The sequence below is a fragment of the Dipodomys merriami genome, unplaced genomic scaffold (assembly GCF_024711535.1).
Source record: "Dipodomys merriami isolate MVZ:Mamm:240054 unplaced genomic scaffold, mDipMer1.0.p SCAF_34, whole genome shotgun sequence".
NCBI classification, from domain to species: domain Eukaryota; kingdom Metazoa; phylum Chordata; class Mammalia; order Rodentia; family Heteromyidae; genus Dipodomys; species Dipodomys merriami.
Window position 1 is genome coordinate 6,866,110 of NW_027204937.1, and position 22,860 is coordinate 6,888,969.

Sequence of the window (22,860 nt, forward strand, 5' to 3'; positions counted from 1 at the left end):
CTAATTTGAAGATGGCATAAAAAATTTCACTGAGCCTGGCACCGGTGGCCTATACCTGTCATCCTCGCTACTCAGGAGGCTGAGATCTGAAGATCTCAGTTCAAAGCCAGCCTGTGCAGGAAAGTCTGTGAGACTCTTATCTCCAATAAACCACTAGAAAACCAGAAGTGGCACTGTGGCTCAAGTGTTAGAGTGCTCACCTTGAGCTGAAGAGCTGAGGGATAGCACCCAAGCCCAGAGTTCAAGCCCCACGACTGTCGAAAGAAAGAAAGAAAGAAAGAAAGAAAGAAAGAAAGAAAGAAAGAAAGAAAGAAAGAAAGAAAGAAAGAAAGAAAGAAAGGAAATTTTACTTAAAGCTGCTAAACAATAGGGAGGCAAGAGCAATAGAGGAGTTTATTCTGATTAAAATAGAATATATGTATGTGAAAATACCATGGTAAAACTCCTTGGCACAATTAATATACACTAAAAAAATAATAAATGAGGGTAGGGTTATCAGCAGGGAAACTGAGGATGAATGTGGTGAAAGTACTTCCTATGCATGCATGAAAAAAGAACAGTGAGCCTGTTGAGATTATATCGGGGGAGGGAAGTGGACATGAGGAAGAAGGGATAGAGGTGAAGTGAACGGAGCACGCCATATGCGTGTATGGAAATGTCACCAAAAAACTTTGTACAACTAGTGTATGCTAATAAAAATCTGTTTTTAAAAAATGAATCTACAACCAGGCACTGCTGACTAACCCCTGTAATCCTAGCTACTCAGGAGGCTGAGATTTCAGGGTCACAATTCAAAGCCAGTCAGGACAGGAAAGTCCATGAGAGTCTTATCTCCAATAACCTTCTCCAGACGTGACTCTGTGGCTCAAGTGCTAGCCTGGAGCACAAAGAGGCCCAGGGACAGCATCCAGGCCCTGAGCTCAAGCCCCAGGACCTTAAAAAAATCTTTTCTAAAATGATGTCCAAAAAAAAGTCTTTATGGGTCTGAGAAGGTGGCTCAGTGGTAGAGTGCTTGCCTTGCATGCATGAGGCCCTAGGTTCGATTCCTCAGCACTAAATACGCAGAAAAAGCTGAAAGTGGTGCAGTGTTTCAAGTGGTAGAGCGCTCGCCTTGAGCTGAAGAGCTGAGGGACAGTGCCCAGGACCAGAATTAAGGCCCCATGACCAGCAAAAAAAAAAAAAAAAAAAAAAAATCTTTGTGAAGCATCAATAACTTTTTTTTAAGTGTTAGTACTGGGATTTGAACTCTGTGCCCAGACACTGTCCCTTAGCTTTTCTGTCCAAGCATGATACTCTACCATTTGAGCCACAAATCGACTTCCAGCTTTTTTTTTTTTTTTTTTTTTGGGCCCGGTGGTGGGGCCTGAACTCTGGGCCTGGGCGCCGTCCCTCAGCTCTTCAGCTCAAGGCTAGCGCTCTACCACTTGAGCCACACTCACCACTTCCGGCTTTTTTTTTTTTTGCTTATGTGGTGCTAAGGAATCGAACCCAGGGCCTCATGCATGCAAGGCTAGCGCTCTACCACTGAGCCACCTTCCCAGCCCCACTTCCAGCTTTTTTGAAGAGTGGAGGAGGCAATGGTTAATTAGAGATAAGAGTCTCACAGGTTTTCTTGCCCAGGCTGATTTTGAACCACAGTCCTTAGACCTCAGCCTCCTGAGAAGCTAGGATTACAGCTGTGAGCCACTGGTGCCTGGCTCTAAGCACTCTTTCTTTAATTGGTATTTTATAATGCAGAATCTTTTGTCATAGCAGCCTTTATTCTGATTGTAACATGTGCTTCTCTGACCCTAAATATTTTTTCATCTTAAATATTCCCATGTTGGTTTTCATGATATGTTTTAAGAGTAAACATATTTTAAGTATATATACAACTGATTGAGGGATGGGAAAGGTATTTTGTTTTTGTTTATGTTTGTGTGTGTGTGTGTGTGTGTGTGTGTGTGTGCGTGCTGGTACTGGGGGCTTCAACTTGGGGCTTTGCACTTACAACATGGCTTTTTCACTCATGTCTGGCACTCTATTACTTGAGCATACCACTAAGTCTGACATTTTAGTGTCTACTAGCAGATGAGAATCGAATGGACTTTTCTGCATAAGCTTGTTTTAACCTCAGTCCTCAGATCTCAGCCTCCTAAGTAGCTAGGATTACAGGTACCAGCCACTGGTGCCCAGATAGAATTAGTCTTTTAGTGTAAGAATGACATTTTCATCCCTGGGTGAAGGGGCAGTATTGACCCAGCTTTTTCCTTTATAAGGTTTGGCAGGAAAAAAGTGAAATGAAACACACATAACCCCCGACACACCCTGGTCTCAGAGTGTGCAAGCTGAGCTGCCTCCTCCTGGCCCATCGGTCATTCCATGTTCATTCCCTTTCCAGGTGGCTTCCAGGCTCCTCTGTCAGTGGACCCTGCCACATGTCCCATTGTCCCTGGCCAGGAGATGATTATAGAAATATCCAAAGGACGCTCCGGGCTTGGTCTCAGCATAGTAGGAGGAAAGGACACACCCTTGGTAAGTTTAATTTTGTCTTGTTTTTTTAGACACCATCTCTCTATGTAGCAGCCCAGGCTGGCCTCAAACAGTCTTCCTGCCTCAGCCTCTCAAGCGCTGGAATTATAGGCAGGTGCCACCACACTGATGCAGATTAGGAGTGCACATTCATTTTTCCACCCATTAAAGAATTAAAAGGCCCCAAAGTACCGTCTAAACGTTCACACTGTGAGAACAAAGGAGGATATTCTTAAGAGAGGATCATGAGGGCTCAATAGCTATGTGCATATGATCATATAAAATGATGCTTATCAAAATGAACTCCAGGAAATGGAAGCAAGAAGTTTTTTTTATTGTACTGATGGTGGTTCTTTTTTTTTTCCCCCTTCTTTCCTTTTTTCCTTGGTTTATTCCCTTCTGTCACTGTTGTTGTTTTTAATTTCTATGCCCTTTGTCTCGTTTATATAGGTTTATCTGACTTGGGGAGGGGAAGGAGAAGCACAGAAATGGTGGGACCAAGGGTGAACCAATTCAGCAGTGAAACCCACTAGGCACTATATTAGAAATGAACTATACACCTTGAGAGGAGGGTGGGAGGGGAAAAACTGGGAGAAAATGAGGGAGGGGGTGATGCTGTTCTAAAGGAAACGTACTCATTACCTGAATTATGTAACTATCACCCCTCTGTACATCACCTTTAAAATAAATTTATGTTTAAAAAAAGAAAGTAAAAAGAAAGCTATAAAAGAAAGTAAAGAGACACTCTACCAGGAGAGGTACACCAAAGCAGAACTGAATCCCTCTTGGTAAGTTTCTCTAGGTAGAACAGACTGACCAACACAGAGATAATTGTTGGGTCTCAGTGTAGCCCTGGGACACTTCTGTCAAACACTTGGCATTTTCCACTGCATGGAAAGCAATATGATTATAATACAGATGTGCATGCATATTCTTGCCAACTTTCAATTTTATCAAGCTATTCTCTAGTTAAGATGGTGAGTATTTTCAAATAAAGGCTTATTAGATCATCATGATAATAGCAGTGGTGGGAAGTATTATAATAGTACTTAGAACAGTGCTTCACACACAGTCTGTGTTCAGTAAGGAGAAACAGTCATCATGGTTATCCATCATCAACATTATCTGACGGAACGATGGAGAAAAGGTAAAGCTCAGTTCTTCAAGCCCAGGAATTAAGGCTTTATTTTATTGGTCTAGAATGGTGGTTTTTCCTGGAATTGAATTTGAATTATTCAGTACTTGTTTTGTCACTTACTCAGGAGCACCATTAACTTTTTAAACTTCCTAGGTTTTTTTTTATAAAATATTCAAAATCAATGCATATGTATTGAGCAGGTGGTGTCTCATATTATTCAAAGTTAATTTGGCATAAAAGATGTAAAAAGGAAAAGAACTTTCTACCTCTTTTTGCTCTAACCCTGCTCTGCACATTTCTCCCTATAAAAAGAACCACTCCTTAGAAATAATCTCTTTTAATAAGGTAAATTTATTTAAATGAATACCTTGCTGTTAACTTTGCACACTTAGTAAGGAAAGGATTATATGTGCTATATTTACAGATATAAAACTTACAGATAGAAACTTCCTTTCCCCCATTTTTGTTTCTGTGTTAGTAGTAGTAGGGGTGGGAAGATCCTTGGTGTATTCTATAATATACAGTTGTTCTTAAAATGCTGTGCACCAGGAGCTGCAGGTATTGCAAAACCCTGCATCTTCACTTCCTCTCACCTGCCTTCTGGCCCTGGTCTTCTCTCCCTCCACCCAGTCTGCTCTAGAGCCTGCTGTTGAATAGCACCCCTTCAGATGAGTCCCCCCCCCCCCACCAACTGAATTGAAATATGCTGAGAGCTGGCGTTTATTAACTAAAAGACTGTCTCCTTCAGCTTGATTAAAATATTGTAATTCAAGATAATTTATGTTCTGAATTCTCCCTCTGCCTTTGCAGGAAGGAAGTCCTATGATGTTCCCTGGTTGGAACGGGTGACACCTAGCTGCCAGCCCCTTTTACTGGTCATTGCCTCTCTATATTTCTCTTTCTTTCTTTTCTTTTGGTCAGTCATAGGGCTTGAACTCAGGGCCTGAACACTGTCCCTGAGCTCCTTTTGCTCAAGGCTAGTTCTCTATCACTTGAGCCACAGCTTCACTTCTGGCCTTTCTGATAGTTGATTGGAGATGAAAACCTCATGGACTTTCCTGCCCAGTCTGGTTTGGAACTTCAATCCTCAGATCTCAGCCTCCTGAGTAGCTAGGGTTACCAACATGAGCACCAGCTCCTGGCTCTTTTCTACATCTCTTGTTACATGGTTTGGAATATGATCTGCCAGATGCTGTCATTGAGTAAGGAGGTATGACCTTGGCTTTGTAGGAACCTTTGGGGAATGTGATTTAGGTTATATCTTTTTTTGTTGTTATTATAAAGGTGATATACAGAGGGGTTACAGTTACAAAACTTGGGTAATGAGTACATTGCTTTTTGGACAGTGTTACTCCCTCCCTTGCTCATTTGATGTTTTTACTTCTCATCCCCACCCATAAGTTGTATAGTTCATTTTCAACATAGTGTCTAGAGGGTACCACTGCTGCATTTGGCTATATATGTAAATTATATAGTACAGAGTGCTTTTAGCAATCCTGACTCACAGGGTTGTGGAGAGAATGAGAGATTTTTTATCAACAAGGACAGTTTATAAGCCATCCTTTCCAAACTATGGCCATTTGGGGAATAATCAGAAAACAAGGGTGTACCCTGAACATAGGCACTGACTGGCTTTCTCCCTAGTACCGATTTCTTCATTTCCAAGAGACACAACCAAAATACTAAACAAATTGTATAAATAAAGCTATATTTGAAATGAACCAGGGAAATTACAGGTTAGGGAGATTCTGTACCAAATTCTTCCATAAAAAGTTAATCTTCTGATTTTTTTTGGGAAGACCTCTGAGTCTTTTCTATTGCTTTGCAGAGGGCGGAACTGGCATGGGAGTCAGGAGAGTTAGATTGCCTTGACTGACCCTAGCGGATGAGTTGTGAATTTTATTTTCACATTGGTTGGTGACACGACTTTGCTCTATGGGAATTGCTTAGATATTCCTGAATAAGATGTGAATGCACTGCTACTGAATCTTCACTATTAGATTTTTGGGGATTATAGGCCGCTGGCCTCTGGGCTTTCACCAGGCTGTTTCCTTCTTTAAGAGCATCTTGAGCTTCACAATATATCATTCTGCCATTTGAGGTCATAAATCCCACTGTCCTTGGAAGGATAAGCACCACTTAAAAATGAGAGATGGGATACAACACAGCTTTTATTTCCTAACCTCACGAACCTCATCAAAAGCCATAAGTCAGAGTCATGAGAAAATATATCAGCCTGTCATTTTAGAGAGGCAGAAACGCAGGGAGTAGAAAGTGCTTCCACTAATAAAGCCATCGTTCCCCCATTGTTCCTTTTTCCTGTCTTTATTCCCTTCCACATTCGGACGTGGAACCTACCTGACCCCCTAGGTCATGATTTCCCCAGCGAGTTGCATGGGAATTGCATCCAGCCAGCAGGGAGTTTGCAGAGATGAGAGTTTGTGAGAGGAAGTTGTGGGGGACGCTGAGCCTTGGAATGAGAAGTTCCTTGGTACCTGGGATCATGTTATATGACACAGACTCTGGTAAAGTTCTGCCCCAACTCTCCCAGGTTGGGTTTCTATGGCCTCTTTATTATGAGGCCAACAGATACCTTGGCCATCTGCACAGGCCTTAAGTGTCTGAGACCTGCTCTTGACCTCACAAGCAGTCTTCTCCACAAGAAATAGTTTCTCTCCAGCCAGAACGGATGGTTTCCAGCACCACAGACAGAGACGGGATGTATGTGACCATCCTAGTTGTGCTTGCAGCCAGTCATCTGCCTTTTAAAGTACAGAGATAATAAGGTGAGCCCCTCTGGGTTGACAAGCACTCCTGGACCAGTCCTCAGGGACAGCACTTTGCCTTCGCTACTCTATCTACCTTTCTCCTCCCATGTGTGCCAGTGGGGAGCCCAACCCTTCTCTCATGGATGGCCTATGGTTGCTCAGGTCCCCTTGGGGCTCAGCTCTTAGCTGAATGTTGGGGAGATACAATGGAGCAACATAGCCCTGTCCTCAAAGAGTGCACACCTGTGTTCATTAGCTCTTCCTCCTGTAATGTTGGTTGGCTGATATCAGGGATCAAGCAGGGAAGAAACCTGACATGGACTATAAAGTCTCTGGAAGGTAGAGAAAGACAGAGCTGGAATGAGCACTTTCTACATTTAATTAACTTAGGCTATTTGTTACACATTTCATATTAGCCAGAAGCTAAATAAGGTACATTGTAGAGCAGAGATAATATATTAACATACTTTTTTTTTTTTTTTTTTTGGTCATGGGGCTTGAACTCTGGGCCTGGGCGCTGCCCCACAGCTATTTGGTTCAAGGCAAGCGCTCTACCACTTGAGCCACAGCACCACTTAAGGTTTTTCTGGTGGTTAATTGGTGATAAGAGTCTCATACTTTCCTGCCCAGGCTGGCTTTGAACCACAATCCTCAGATTTCAGCCTCCTTGAGTAGCTAGGATTACAGGCATGAGCCACCAGTGCCCAGCTTAACACACATTTTTAAGAGGTTTGTTTTTTTTTTTTGTTGTTGTTGTTGTTGTTTTAGTTGCTACTATTAAGTAATTGCACAAAGCAGTTAGGGTTCCATAAATCAGGTTATGAGTATGATGTTTCAGATTAGTGTCTCCCCTTCCTCTGTTCTTTCTGATTCTTCCCCACCCATCCCTACCCTCAAGTTACATAGTTTATTTTTTATGTAATGTACACTGAATATAATTTAGATTGTATCTTCTCATCCTTCCTCCCTCCATTCTTGTGACCCCTTTTCTTTGCCTACCGTCCCTCCCCCACAAAACATGCTTTCACTTCCTGCTGCTCATTTCAGTAAACACTATTTTAGTTGTTGAGAGGAATTAACGCCTTTGGATTTCTCCTCTAAGTATACTCTCTGTTAATTAGCTTATTTGTGTGTAAATTCATTGGGCTTTGTATATGTTATGCATAGTTGTATTTTACACCTAGCTTCCACATATGAGAGAAAAAAGATGTATCTTCCATCCATCTTTTCATCTGTCTTTCCTCTTCCTCTCCCTCGGACTTACTGGGGTGTTCATTTGTGTACATTACCACAGCTCAGAGGACACAACCTCACCCATTACTCTGCCCCATCTCAAGTTTGTAACTTGATCCTAAGCTTCTCCTTGAACCCCTTAGTGTCCCCTTCTCAGAAGTGTATCCTTCCTTATTACAACAATTAGACCTTCCTGATTCGATCACCTGTCCTCTGAAGAAAGAAAACAAGTCTCTAGACTCATAAAGGTGATAGTCTTATCAGCCTTGGAAATTCTATATAAGGAGGTCGTAGAGGTAAATTGTCCTGGAGTACTGGCAAGCTTGACTAAGAATAGGGTCTCCACAACTCTGTGCATTTTCCTTTCTCTGGATTTTCATTGCCAGACAGCACAGGCGATAGCAGAGAGGCAGCAGAGCAGAGCATGGCACTGTCTTGAGCGTATACATTTCAGGTTTTATCTGTAGGCTCTTGACACGTGATTTAACCTTTCCAAGTTCAGTCTGCTGCCTTGGGACAACAGTGCCCCTGGCAAAAATCTACCCCTTACAGTTTTGCAGTTTGGCTAAGATGCTAGCTATAAAAAACTCTGTCAAATGCCTGTCAGTTATGAAAGTAAGTCTTTAGCTTTCTCACCTGCACACTAAAACAGGACTTTGCTTTTGTTTTTGAGCATGGAACTTTTAAGATAGCATGTGGGCATTTAGACATCATTAATATGTATCCTCTTATGTAATCTTCACCTAGACAGATGGAGTCCTGCTTTCCCCATTTACACAGGAGAAAATGGAGATGCAGATACGGCAGGACGCTTCTGCAGAGACTTATGCCTGCAGTAGGTCCAGTTGGGTTTAGACATTATTTTTCCTAGCATTATAATATCACCTACAAAAGAGAATGATCCTTTCAGCCATCACACCCCGTGCTGTTTTGTGCCAGTTCTGGTGCTTGAACTCAGGTTTCTGGGCACTGTCCCTGAGCTTTAATGCTCGAGGCTAGCACTCTAACCCTTGACAACTCCACCGCCATGCTCTGTTTTATTTTGTATCTTCAGGACCCCTATACAGTGTCTTGTACCTGCCAAACGGGTCTCTGTGAGGCCTCTGTTCCTCCCTGAATTCCAACCCTGCTGGCCTCATTCAGTTCTTCCATGGAGCCTGGTGCACCTGGTATACAGCTCTGCTGCTGTAGGCCAGTTGGAGCACCTCTGTAGCATCTGTTTTCACTGCAGCTACAGTGCCATACTCATTGCTGGCAAGACTGTGGCTGACAAGAACAGTGTTGAGGCTGGGCACTGGTGACTCACTCCTGTAATCCTAGCTACTCAGCAGGCTGTGATCTGAGGAAAAAGGTTTATAACCAGCTTGGGCAAGAAAGTCTGTGAGAATCTTATCTACAATTAATCACTAAAAAGCCAGAAGTGGAGCTGTGGTTCAATTAGTAGAGTGCCAGCCTTGAGCAAAAAAGCTCAGAGATAATGCTCAGGGTCCAGTTCTTGGGGGGGGGGGGGTGCAGGGATGGTGCAGGTACTGAAGCTTAAACTCAGGGCCTAGGCACTGTTCCTTAGCTTTTTCACTCAAGGCTGGGACTCAAGGGTAGAAGTAGAGCTGTGGCTCAAGGCTCTATCACTTGATCCTCAGCTCCACTTCCAACTTTATGCTGGTTAACCGAAGAGAAGAATCTCATAGACTTTTCTGCTCCAGCTGTCTTTGAACTAGGATCCTCAGATCTCAGCCTCCTGAGTATCTGGGATTACAGCATGAGCCACTAGCACCCACCTTTTAATTCATGCTTATTACACAAGTTCTACATGGCTATGCCAATTTGATTCATTTTTATTTAGAGCAGATGCATTAGTAAAACATATCAATGTAGAATTGAAAGTCCAAGAAGACTTGAACAGTAAATAAAGACTTGGTCTTTATGGGGCTTGTCCATTTAGAAATTGAAGTGGATAGTACCTCTGTAACTTGAGACCACATTTGCCCCCTCATCATGATGAATGCTGTCATTTACTTATTACATTTAAAAGTAGGATTGCAGCTGGACGCTGGTGGCTCAGGCCTATAATTCTAGCTATTCAGGAAGCTAAGATCTGAGGCTCACAGTTCGAAGCCAGCCTAGGCAGGGAAGTCTATGCAATTCTTCATCTCCAATTGTCACCAGAAAACTGGAAGTGAAGCTGTGGCTCAAAGTGGTAGAGCACTAGCCTGGAGCAAAACAGAAAGCTCTAGGCTCTAAGTTCAAGCTCCATAACCTACAAAGAAAAACAAAAAGATTGCAAAGATTTAAACTACAGGGTATTTTTAGAGTAAGCAGATTTGAGAAGCTATTTTACATTGGATTAAGTGTTTTATTTTGCCATTCCCCTGCATTTGAACTTTGTGCGGTCTGTTTCATGAGGAGTGTGGTTGGCTTTGGCCTATAATTCCTTGCAGCCAAGCTCCTTTTATCGTTATGACTTAGGTCATATATTTTTATACAAAACATCTTATTACCTTAGTTTTATTTTAAAATCAAAGCAGAGTTTGAGAAAAGAGTATGAATCACACTGAAAGAATGTTGATGAATAATACCTCTAAATTTCCAGATTTGGACATTTCTGATCCTAAAGACTATAACTGTAAGCAAAAATATTATGCAAGCTGAGTAAAATTTAAATAAATAAGGACCAGATGGAACTACAGAGACTTATAAGATATAATGCAAATATTATCCCATTTCCTTACATAAATCTATATTTCGATATGAAAAATTATATTCATATAGATGAATATCAAGTTTTTGTTAAATCAGACTTGGCAAGGGAATTCCATGTTAAGTAAATATAAAATAATTTCATGTTTGAGCTTAAGAAAAAGCTTTTCACAGTCTTAAAGTGCAAAAAATATCTTTATGTATTACCAGCAATTTCTGCATTAGCAATTTCATTACTAAGATTTTCATTTCACATATTAGTTATTTGGTAGGCGGTGTGAGAGTTTGCAATTCCTGAATTTCAGTGTTAGAATTACTTACATAGTCAATTGCACACACACACACACACACACACACATCCATGCACACACATAGAGGTGTGTTTTCATCTAGTGCAATTGAGCAGTTAGTCCATTGCATCAAAAGAGTTAAAGTGTCTATTGCTGACAATGACTTTATGTTATCTCTCATTCATTACCTGAGAATGTTTCAGAATTCCAAAATAATAGTACATTGTGGTCCGTTTTCTTCCTCTTTCAGGGGTTTGGTAGATACATTTTAGGATCTATACACTTTCTCATTTTTCCTTTTGTAGCAGAGTTTTATACAGACTGATTGAAGTCCATTCGGAGTTTCCCAGAAAATCTGTGTAGTGAACTCTAATTTATTAGTAACAGAGTAAAGTATCCTGGATTTTTAAGACTTAGGATTTCAACTACAATAAGTAAGCTCTCACTCTTGCTGGCTTTCCTTGAACAGGTATTGTGCCTTAGGTTTTCTGAGCAGAAAACATTATCTGTTCTGTCTATAAAGCTGTCAAGCAAAAAATAACATCAATTTGACAAATGCTCTGTTTCTTCTAAAGTAATCATCTTTTATTCTGATCCATGGGAAAGCAATAGATTTAATATACAGTTGACTGTGAGACTTGTTCAAATTATATTAAGATAAGGAGTATAGCATTTATTGACTCCATTTTACCTCTGGTCCTGTATATATGCTCTTATGAGATGATAAAATGAAGCAGCCTCTTAATTTTGTACATCTCATGAATCAATGAGGTGATATCAAATATTCAACATCAAAGGAGGGAAAAGTTTTTTGTCTAACAGTGGAGAGGATTAGCAACTTTACAGCTCATCTTTTTTTTTTTTTTTTTTTTTACCAGTCCTGTGGCTTGAACTCAGGTCCTGGGAACTGACCCTGAGCTCCTTTTTGCTCAAGGCTGGCACTATACCACTTGAGCCACAGCTCCACTTCCTGGTGTTATGGTAATTTATTGGAGATAAGAGTCTTACAGACTTTCCTGCCTGGTCTGGCTCCTAACCTTGATCCTCAGATCTCAGCCTTCTGAGCAACTAGGATTACAGGCATGAAGCCACTGGCACAGGGCTTTTTCAAGCTCATCTTAAACTTTTCCAGATCATATTTTCTAAAATTGTGGTATTTGGGATTAGACACAGGACCCAGGGCTTCGTACATGCTAGGCAAATACTTTACTACTAATATCAACTCAACCCCACAATGTCACCTTTCTAAACGGTTTTAAAAAGTGCAGGTGCCCAAAGTATCACATCACAGGGAGAAGACATTTTTAAGTTTCCCATCCTTGGGTTAATCAACCCACTGCCCTTGGTGGCAAGAAGTCCATTGTCCTAGGGTACTGCCATCTGCATCATAGTCTCCGTCTGTCAGCCTTTCAGCATTTACCAGCTTTCATATTAAGCCTAGCTCTGTCGTCATGACACAGCACCAGGGAAACACAGGAGCAGAAAGGACAGTCTCATCTCAGTATTCAGAGTCATTGTATTCTATCAAGCTGGGACCAAGACTCGGTCAGTGAAGGCTGCACATTCCTTCTAGGGGAGCTGCTGGGGTGAGGATTTGCCATGCCTTGCTCACAGCTTAAAGTTAACCACCAACCAACATATAATTTTAATTTATGGGCATTTCGGTTTAAAGATACCTTATTGCTATCCCGTTAACACTGAACTCACATCTAGTATCATGTAATTTGTGTCTGAACAAAGCCTCCAGACATATATATTTTCTCTTTAAGACACATCACAGCCTATTACACTTAGATTGTATTTCAGCCCATTGCTTAGGGGCCATTTTAAACAGTAAGGTCACAAATAAAACAGACAAAAATGCAAAAACAAAAAACAAGACAAGAAAACAGGACACTAGGTAGACCACCAAAAGAATACTTGTTTGCAAGGAGAACTGAAACAAGAAGAAAGCAATCTCAGTCAAGAAGGGGGAATCTCACAGGACTGAAATATTCTAATACTGAGCATGTCCAAGAATGACAGTAAAGGTACAAGAGCATTGATTTGGGGGCCACAAAAAAATAATAGAAAGTAGGCAAATTTGCAAATATGGTATCCATGAACAGTGAAGACTATACTTAGTGAAAAGAAAAAAAAAAGAAGCCTGTCTTCTGATTTTAGCTCTGCTTTTTATCAGACCTTTTTGGTTGATACTCCCATTAAGCCCTTTAGCTCCTCTAGGTTGATATTTCTGCTACCATAAAATGGAACTATTCCTACCTTTTAGAGTTGAGAATGATTTTGTGTGTTTTGTTTGTTTGTTTGTTTTGGTTTTTGGCTTGTGATGCTGAGAACCAAACCCGGGGCTCCTGCATGCTAGGAAAGTATTGTAGCACTGAGCTCTACCTCCAGTCTCTTAGAGTTTGAGGATGAGTCGTTTTGGTTTCAGGTTTTTTCCTCCCACATTTTATGAGTGGGGGCTTCGTTTTGTGATATTTCCATACATGCATGTAATATGTTTTGATCATATTCACTCCCTATTACTCTTTTTATTTAATTTTTTCTTTTTGTCAGTCGTGGGGCCTGAATTCTGGGCCTGGGCGCTGTCCCTCAACTCTTCAGCTCAAGGCTAGCACTCTACCACTTGAGCCACAGTGCCACTTTCAGCTTTTTTCTGCTTATGTGGTGCTGAAGAATTGAACCCAGGGCCTCATTGCATGCAAGGCAAGCACTCTTACCACTGAGCCACCTTCCCAGGCCTTATTTAATTTTTTTATGCCAGTATTGGGGCTTAAACTCAGGACCTAGGTGCTATCCCTTAGCTTTTTTGCTCAAAGCTGGTACTCTACCACTTGAGTCACTGCTTCACTTCAGACTTTTTGGTGGCTAATTGGAGATTAAAGTCTCACAAACTTTCCTGCCCAGACTGGCTTTGAATCTTGATCCTCAGATCTCAGCCTCCTGAGTATCTAGCATTAATAGATATGAACCACTGGTGCCGGCCTAATTTTATCTGGGGGTTAATATATATTTGTAATATGAGGGAAGTTTCACTGTGCTATTTCCAAATATTAATACAGTCCACTTCAAACAGATTCCCAAATGAGGATATATATATTATGGTATGGTAACTCAGTTCTGTAATCCTAGTCACTTGAGAGGTAGCAATAGGAGAAGCAATCTCAAGCACAGAAAAATTCATGAGACTCTATCTCAACCAGTGAAGCACCATGGTGTGTGATTATCATCCCAGCAAGACAGGAAAGCACAAATAGGAGGAGGTATGCAGTCCAGGGTGGCTCAAACAGTGAGACTGTCTCTTAACAAACAGCCAGCATAGAGGTTAGAAAAGATGGGGGGAAGAACTATGGATGGGAAGACATTGATCAATATACGTTATGCTCATAAATTGACAGCAAATTGAAAATTCTTTGCACAGCCACTTAAAGATAACGTTTTAAATGCAGAAGGAAAAACAAACAGCATTAAAAATGGCTGGAAAAGTTATTCAGGCAGTAGAGCACTTGCCCAGCAAGTGTGAGGCTCTGGAATCAAACATTTGTATATCTATATGAACCATGCTAAGTGTCAGTCATAAAGTAGTTATTGAAAAATTGCTAATGAGGTTGCCTAACATATAGATAGATATCTAAGTTTTAAGGAGTATACTAGTAAATAAAAGGAAGACTGCACATATACCATAGTGGCCAAAGTTCTAAGGAAGGAAGGAAGGAAGGAAAGAAGAAAGTCTGGAGATGTAGCTCAGTGGCAGAGCATTTGCCTAACGTGTGAGACCTTAGATCAGATTCTCTAGCACTGAAAAAATAATATAAAAATAATTGTAATAGTATTGCTCATAGAAGATTCGGGATGACAAACAAAGGATGAGAATCATGATCTTTTTATTTATATACAGTTTGAATCACCAGCTTTCCTTGCTCAAAATGAGATAACATTTAATGATTTAGCCAACATTTTCTTTTTAAACTCTGTAACTATGGTAGATAGCATAAATCAGTAACTTTACCCTGGTCTATGTTTTTCAATGTAGATATGGATGCAGTTTGAGTTTTACCATTCTGGATGCTGTTACAACCCCTTTATTGGTTCGGCCTCCAAGCTGAGAAAGCAGCGCACTGTTCAGAAAGGCATATCTCGTCTTCTAAGAGCAGTGACAGCCATAGAGGAAAACTGTATGAAATGCTGTTTGAAAATAGCTTCACTTGCCCCTCGAAGGCATAGATCTGAATCATGTTTTGTTATAGGAGAAATAAAAGTGCCCATTTTATATATCTCATTTTTATATTCTTTTGGTCTTTGTGGGTCCTTCTTATTAAGGAGAGTTTTTCCCCTAAACACAGGAATAAGGCCTAACACTTTTTAAAAATCATTGATCGATACAATATGTTTTCCATCTTAAATGTGAAATTTAATGGGAAACTTTTCTGTAGTTAAAATGTCCCTTAGGATTTTTTTGTGTGGGCAGTGTGGGAGGGATCTTTTATGAGAATAGCAGAGATTTATGCCAGGGTGACCCAAATTAAGCAAAACAGTCTTGCAAGCAGTAAAATTAAGCCCCTAGCCCTGTCATTTTCATCACTATTTTGGCCTACAATGCTTATGAAAGCAATCTATTGCATACATACAAACATTAACTATAAAATGTCATTCTTCTCAAATAGTTCACCCACAAAAGGGATTTTATTAACATCCTTCCTCTCACCAAAGGCCTGCAATGGACTTTTCTAACACATGGTTTCTCTGAGTGTTACAAGCCTATCGTGACAATAAATTCCCCTTTTGCTGAACAATTTGGTGTGTTTATGAGCTACTTTATCTACTCATTGGCAGCTCAAACTGTAAAGAAAATGTTGATTGATGGGCTGAAGTGTCTGATGACTTTGCCTCTGTCTAACATTATGTTGTGAAGTTCTTTTCCAGCAATTCAGAGTCTAAATCCCTTGGAGGAATTTGGGATTTTTTATGGGGCTCAGTGATAATTAAATCTCTCATTCTTGACTCCTTAAAATTGCTCTCTGAGCTAATGTACATTCTCTGGGAATTCAGATGGATTTAGCATCCATTTGTGGTGAGTTGTTTAGCTAATACTTTAACCATCAGAAAGTTTACCACATCCAGTAGTTGTGTTAGAGCAAGATTAAGATATATTAACTCTGCCTGCTTCACCTATCTGAGGCATTTGTATTGTATTTTCTATAATGGCGTGAGTGTGTGTGTGTGTGTGTGTGTGTGTGTGTGTGTGTGTGTGTGTGTGTGTGTGTGTATGCGCGCATGCGCACATGCACACACGTACGCGTGCACTGCAACTAGAACTTGAATTTAGGGCCTCATGCTCTCACTTTTTTCACCCAAGTCTGGCACTCTACCACTTGAGCCACAGATCCACTAATGGCTTTTTTTTTTGTAAAGGTGATGTACAAAGGGTTACAGTTACATAAGTGGGTAATGAGTACATGTCTTGTCAAACATTGTTACCCCTCCCTGATTTCTTCCATTTTCCCTCCCCAACCAAGTTGTAAAGTTTATTACTGGAGCTTGAATCCAGGGCCTGTACATGGTCCTTTGGCTTTTCTGCTCAAGGCTAGCACTCTACCATATGAGCTCCACTTCTGGCTTCTTGGTGGTTAATTGGAGATAAGAGTCTCATGGACTTACTTTCCCAAGCTGGCTTTAAACCTCGATCCTCAGATCTCAGCCTCCTAAGTAGCTAGGATGGTAGGTATAAGCCACCAGCACCTGGCCCCAAACACTTTCTTAATAAGCATTTAGTGAGTATTTATTGAATACCTGCTCTAGGCTTAGCACCAAAGTCCAAAGATGAGTTGGACACAGCCCCAGTCCTGAGTTTCTTCCAGGATGAGAGGCAGTACAGGACATGGATCAGTGAACAACCACTGGGGATGCTCTGGTAAGTCTTGAAGGTCGTAAGTGATGACAGAAAAGAATGACTGATCTCATCAGGCAGAGCGTTGGAGGAGATTTCACAGAAGAGGTGGAATTTGGTGACTCAGCATTTCATGAAACAAAGGCCTTTAGAACCCTTTATACTTTTCAACTATAGATGTAGAGAATATCTCTGCAAATATATATGAGAAAAATGACTGGAAATGTCACTGCAATGGTGGAGCACTTGCCTAGCATGTGCATGGCTTTGGGTTCAATCCCCAGAACCTCAAAATAATCTTTATCATAAATAATTTTTCTAATGAGAAACTGGGGCCAAAGGCAAGACCACAGTGTTAAAGTTTCAGCCTCACAAGCATAAAGCTCTGTTGTTCAAACCCCAGCATGGCAAATAACATTAACAATCATTTTTCAGTTAAAATTACTTATTACAAAAATAATTTTAAAAAAATTAAATAAATCTTAAAATGAGAAACTGAACCATGTTGATTGCTAGATAGGGAAATTGAGTGGCTGAAGGACAGGTGCTAAAGATCAACGTTTTATACCAGGCACAGGTGACTCTCATTTATAATCCTAGCTACTCAGTCCACTGAGATCTGAAGATTGTGGCTCAAAGCTAGCCTGCACAGGAAAGTCCATGGGACTTTTTCCAATTATCTAGAAAAATGCCAGAAGTAGAGCTGAAGCTCAAGTGGTAAAGTACTAGCCTTGAGTGAAAAAACTAAGTGACAACTCCCAGTTCCTGAGTTAAAGCCTCAGTACTGTGCACACACACACACACACACACACACACACACATACACATACTACTTTAAATTTACACCATGTAATATATGTTACTAACTCTCTTAGGAATAGAGACATTTAAACACCTAGCCCCTTCAACAGTGTGATATAATGACCACCAGCCACTTTTTCCTGAGTGTCCATAACGTGTGTGTGTGTGTGTGTGAGTGTGTGTGTGTGTGTGCGTGCGTGCGTGCACATGCGTGTGTATTGCTTTGTTAGTGATGCTAGGGATCAACTCAGGCTCTTAGGTATACTGGACAAGTACTTGCCACTGAGCCATATCATCAACCCCTTAATGTTACTCCGACCATGGAATAAGGAAGTTTGCTTCAGTTGGGGTATTTCAGACATAGGCTAAAGGGAGAGGTCTTTAAGCAGAAGAGTCTTGCTGTGTCTCTGGAATCTGGCCTGGCCTTTTCCATTAGAGAAAACCTAAGGTTTGAGAGATCTCCCTGCTCCCTGATCACATTCTTCTCTATCTCTAGACTCACCTGGTCATTAAACTTGTCCAAAGGGAAATTGTTCGCCTTGTTTCGGGTCTTCTTACAATTTCTGTTATCCCAGTGACCCGGGAATCACACAGCTTTCAGGAGGAACTTAAGTTTGAGCCTTCAGTCTAAAGTAATCCTCTGCTCTGTGCCATTAATTAACCAAGAGTACTGCTCTTTTGGGCTGAACAGTTTCCTTATTTCAAACCCCAACTTTAGAGTTACAGTTATATACCCAAGGTAATGAATACTTCTTGTTGAACATTGTTACCCCCCTCCCTCATTTTTCTCCCACTTTCCCTCCCCCCTCTCAAGGTTTTTTGTTGTAGAGTTAAGGTGACAATCTTTCAACAGAATCAGTACCATATGGAAAATCCCAAGTTAGCTTTTGAATAAGCTCACAGTAAAGAATTCAGAGCAGAGGAGATGCTTAGCAATGCTATGGGAGCCCATACTTTGGTGTTCAACAATCATCCCCAGTTAGAATTGCAACTCTCCTAGTCAGAAGCTACAAAGACCTGTTCAAGTCTTACCCCTTGTGTGGCCCCATGTGCTCATCCATAAACAACACTAGTAAGGCTGGCACACATGAGGTCCATGTACAGCGTCTGTGCCACATGGATGCTAAATAGTCCCAGAGGAGGGTAAAGCCAACATCTGTAGTAGCCACACCAAACTTTGTATGGAGAAAGGCTGAGCCCAGAGGCCTAGCTCATGCCTCGGACCTCCAGGGCCTCTCCTCAGACTAATCAGCCACCACCCTCAGGGAAATGATTAATAGACTGCTTGTACAGTCCCTGGTATTATTAGACAGGGAGTGTACAGAGCCATTCTGGAGTAGACCAGTGTTATTTACCCTTGCAGACTGGAAGGGAAGAAGGAGACAAGCACCCACAGCTGCATGTTTGCTTTAGTAGCCCAAGGGCATTGAAATTTAGGAGGCTATCCAAAAAAGAAATGAGAATCATGTATATAATCAGCTCTCTGTTTTTTTATTTAAATTGATAAAAGGTCAATATTATTTTATCAGATCACAGTTTTTCCAAAAGCATAAAGAAGTAAAATTTTAGAAATAGCCTTGTTAAATACATGTCTAAAATAGTCCAATCAATTTTTTTTTACTATTCTTACTTTTTTTTCTATTTTTTTCCCACCCTGTGAAAAAAAAAAACCCTGCAAATGGAGGTGTGGCTCAAGTGGTAGAGTGACAGCTTTGAGGAGGGAAGAAAGCCAAGTAAGAGCTCAAGGTTCTAAGTGCAAGCCCCAGTACTGACATTAAATAAGTAAATGATCTTCTTTTTTTCAATTCAACCACACATATTTCTAATTTGAACTCTTGAACTCTGACATTTGTCACCCACGGTTAATGCAAGTTTACAGAATCACAGCTTTACAGAACTCAGCACACGGGTTTGCAGTTTTTTAAAAATGCAGGTTTTCTTATGCTTTTACAGATTCAGAGAAATTGTAGCCATATCAGGCAAAAAAGAAAGAAATATACAGGTGTGTGTGTGTGTGTGTGTGTGTGTGTGTGTGTGTGCGCGTGTGTGTGTGCGTGCGTGCGCACGCACTCAAGTGTGCATGTGTACATGTGTACATATACAGACGCATACACACCCACACCTACTCCAGTCCTGGGGCTTGAATTCAGGGCCTGGACACTGTCTCTTAGATTATTCTTGTCAAGACTGGCCCTCTACCACTTCAACACCTCCACTACCAGCTTTTTTGCTGGTTAGTTGGAGATCATTATCTCCGATAGTGGCTTTCCTTCATCTGTTGTGCTGAGGTCTCAGCCTTCTGGGTAGCAAGGATTACAGGTGTGAGCCACCAGTGTGCTACAGGGATTTTTTTTCATTCAGAAAGATTGAGACACTAAACCCAGACGATTAGCAGTGAATCTGGCATTTCTTGAGACTCTGAACAGTAACTTTCCTTTATGTCTGGTACCTCTTGAGTACCAGAAAGGACTTAATCAATTTAGGATTCAGACCCCCTTTTTTGAATAAAATCTCTATGAAGTCTTCTCCTTCCTTTAAATTTGATTGAAGGAAAATATCCTGTTTGCCTTTTGTAATGGTTCTGAGAGTTAAAAAAAAAAAAGTTTATACTGAACACCATGTCCAGTAAAAATCACACATGACTTGTGTTCAGTATGTGATTCTCCCCAACCCAGAGAAGAGACTGTACTCGGGTGCCACACTTCGCAGACAGCATCATTACCTAGGCTGTTTCCAGAGCCTGCCTTGGTTTCTCCCTGTTCCAAGTGGCCCTTGATGAGACCAAGTCAATGTGTTAGAATGGCCTTAAGCTGCAACCCAACACAGTTCGGCCTTTCCTCTGAAGCAGTGTAAATTCTCCCTGGGTCTCAAAATTTCATAAAGCAGAGTTAAGCAAAAGATCTTTAAAAAAAAAAAGTCTACTGGTAGAGAATCTGAAATGTAATTGATCTAGAATCATGAGGCCTTTCTGGGTCCCAGAAACTACCTATCTAATTGCTATAATAAAGAATGTTTCCACACTTGCATTCTGATAAAAATCAAAGTACTGTAAAGGTATTTAGAATCCAGGTGGGTTATTTGGCTATACACCTCTAATTTTGTTGCTTCTCTGCTCCAGAATTTCTAAAGGAATGTCTTCCTTTTTATAAATAAAATGTTTTAGAGGATACTCTTCTTTCTATCTTGTTGGTATTACTTTTGCAAGAAATGTCTCACTTTTATCCTTACTTCATGTAGTCTTCATGCTGAGACTGTAGACTAAGGTAAAATTTAATTTCAATCATTCTGGAGTTCATTAACTCTCAGGGTTCTTAACAAAACCGGCCCACCCCCTTCCCTCCCCCCCCCCCCCCACCATTGGCAAGACTGTTGTGTTCTTGGTTCTTAGTTCACTGTGGCAACCAGGAGACCCATCCTCATCAAAGCCTGCAGGATCCCTGCTTCATGCCAGGCTAAGATCTTTTATACGTGCCATCTGCCCCAGAGGCGTCAACCTAGACCCACTGCATGCAGGATCTTGTGCTTCTGTTTGCCACAGGTGCGGAATGAAGGAGACTGGAGAGAGCAAATCCCAGATCCTGCCTGGGGAAATAGATCTCCATCTCCACTCAAGAGCTCTTTCCTGCTCCCTGCAGCCCTCCCAGGTCACCTAGTGGGGTCCATTTGACATAACTGTTCTGTGTCCTTCAGTTCCATTAAATATGAGCCTGTGCCTTCTGGTAGCTTGTTGATAAATAACACCCCAAAGAACCCCCAAGGCAAGGCGTTGCAAAGTTTGAAGGAGGGAAAAATAATGCAAACAAACTCACTTGAATATTTTCTGATAGTCTCGCCAAAATATGTAATGATTTTGTTGTATGAATGCCGATTATCTGGAGAGATCCTTAGTAAGCTGAATGGCAGGTGTCTCTAAGACAGGGACTGGAAAAGCCGAGTGAAGCTCAACATCTTTGTGTGGTCTAGAGCTCTCTGTGGTTGCTTCAGCCCTTTATATTGGGGTATACTATTTTGATGATACAGTTCTAGAATTATTAATGTGAAGATCTGTGCATATTTGTGTGTTGTTGTTTTTGCAGAGCTAAGGACTGAACTCAGTGCCTTGCATTTGCTAGGCCAGTGCACCTCCGCTGAGCTAAAACCCCACTCCTACTTCACATGTTCTTAATTCACCAACCATGACATATTTTCTTCACCAAAGCTTACCTACCATAGATAGTGTCCTAATAACTTACAATGGTAAAGTCAGAGGAGTTAATCTTTCCAAGATTACATGATGGCAGGATTTGAACCCACAGCTGTCTTAAACTTGAGTCTGTGACTAGTTCTTTCCTTATGCTGTTTTTATCTTTCAGAGCCTGTTCATTCAACTGGTTATTTCCTAGCAATTCCTTTCACTGGGCAACACATCGATGCCAGTCCTCTGGTGCCAGTGTGCCAAAATTATGTTTGAAAATACACCATAAAATGTCAATAGGAATGACACATGACTCACTTCAGGTTCACACACAGCAGCATGTCAAAGGTTAACAGTGAAACCTATGCAGGAGATTTAACATGAAATATTCAGTAAAACCAGTGTGTGTGTGTGTGTGTGTGTGTGTGTGTGTGTGTGTGTGTGTGTGTGTGTGTGTGTGTGTGTGTGTGTGTGTGTGTGTGTGTGTGTGTGTGTGTGTGTGTGTGTGTGTGTGTGTGTGTGTGTGTGTGTGTGTGTGTGTGTGTGTGTGTGTGTGTGTGTGTGTGTGTGCTTGAATTGAGGACCTTACACTCTTCTTTGGCTTTTTAACTCAAGGCTGACACTGTACTATTTGAGCCATATCTCCATCACCTGCTTTTTGGTGTTTAACTGGAGATTGGCTTTGGACCCAGATCCTCAGATCTCAGCCTGCTAAGATGCCAGGATTACAGCTGTGATCCAACGAAGCCAGTTCTGAAAGAGTAAAATGCTAATCTTAGGAAATTTACCCCTTAATTACCCTTCTAATATGTCACTGCATGTCTCATTTATCTTTTGTGTGTGTGTGTGAAAATACTGTATAGAGGTGTTACAATTACATGGGCAAGATAATGAGTACATTTCTTATCAAGCATTGTAACCTCCTCCTTTGTTTCCCCTTCTCATCCCTTCCCATCCTCCCCTCTCCCAATCCAATCCTCCTCCCCCTCCCACCACCACCAAAGTTGTAAAGGTCGTTTTCGACATAACGACTTGTATATCTCATTGTTGCAATGGGTCCAGATAAGTTGATGTTAGGGAAATTAACCCCAAGATAAGTATTCAAATATTTTTCTTTTCTTTCATGCAATTGTTTCTAACACATTTATAAGATTATTTCTTTGTTGCTTTGTATGTCCCTCCCCCACGGTATAACCCCTGCTTTCACTGTATTTGATGTCAGTATAATTTGTGGAGGGGAAGGAAAAAAACAAATCATCTCATTTATCTTTTTATGAGCTGAAATAAACATTGGCAGATACCAAAGTGTGGGTGTCTGCCCCATGACTTGGTTGCTTGCTTATGAAAGCATTTGTGGTTAT

General features: G+C 41.0%; 1 protein-coding gene across 4 annotated transcripts in view; it reads left to right on the forward strand.

Annotated features, from left to right (window-relative positions):
• The window catches only part of Patj (PATJ crumbs cell polarity complex component), a 283,552-nt gene that overhangs the window by 211,853 nt on the left and 48,839 nt on the right, over window positions 1-22,860 (forward strand). For all 4 annotated transcript variants that reach the window (XM_069987179.1, XM_069987180.1, XM_069987182.1 and 1 more), the window contains exon 34: window positions 2,381-2,514. In XM_069987179.1, coding sequence (XP_069843280.1) covers window positions 2,381-2,514 — 134 coding nt within the window. The remainder of the gene's footprint in view (window positions 1-2,380; window positions 2,515-22,860) is intronic.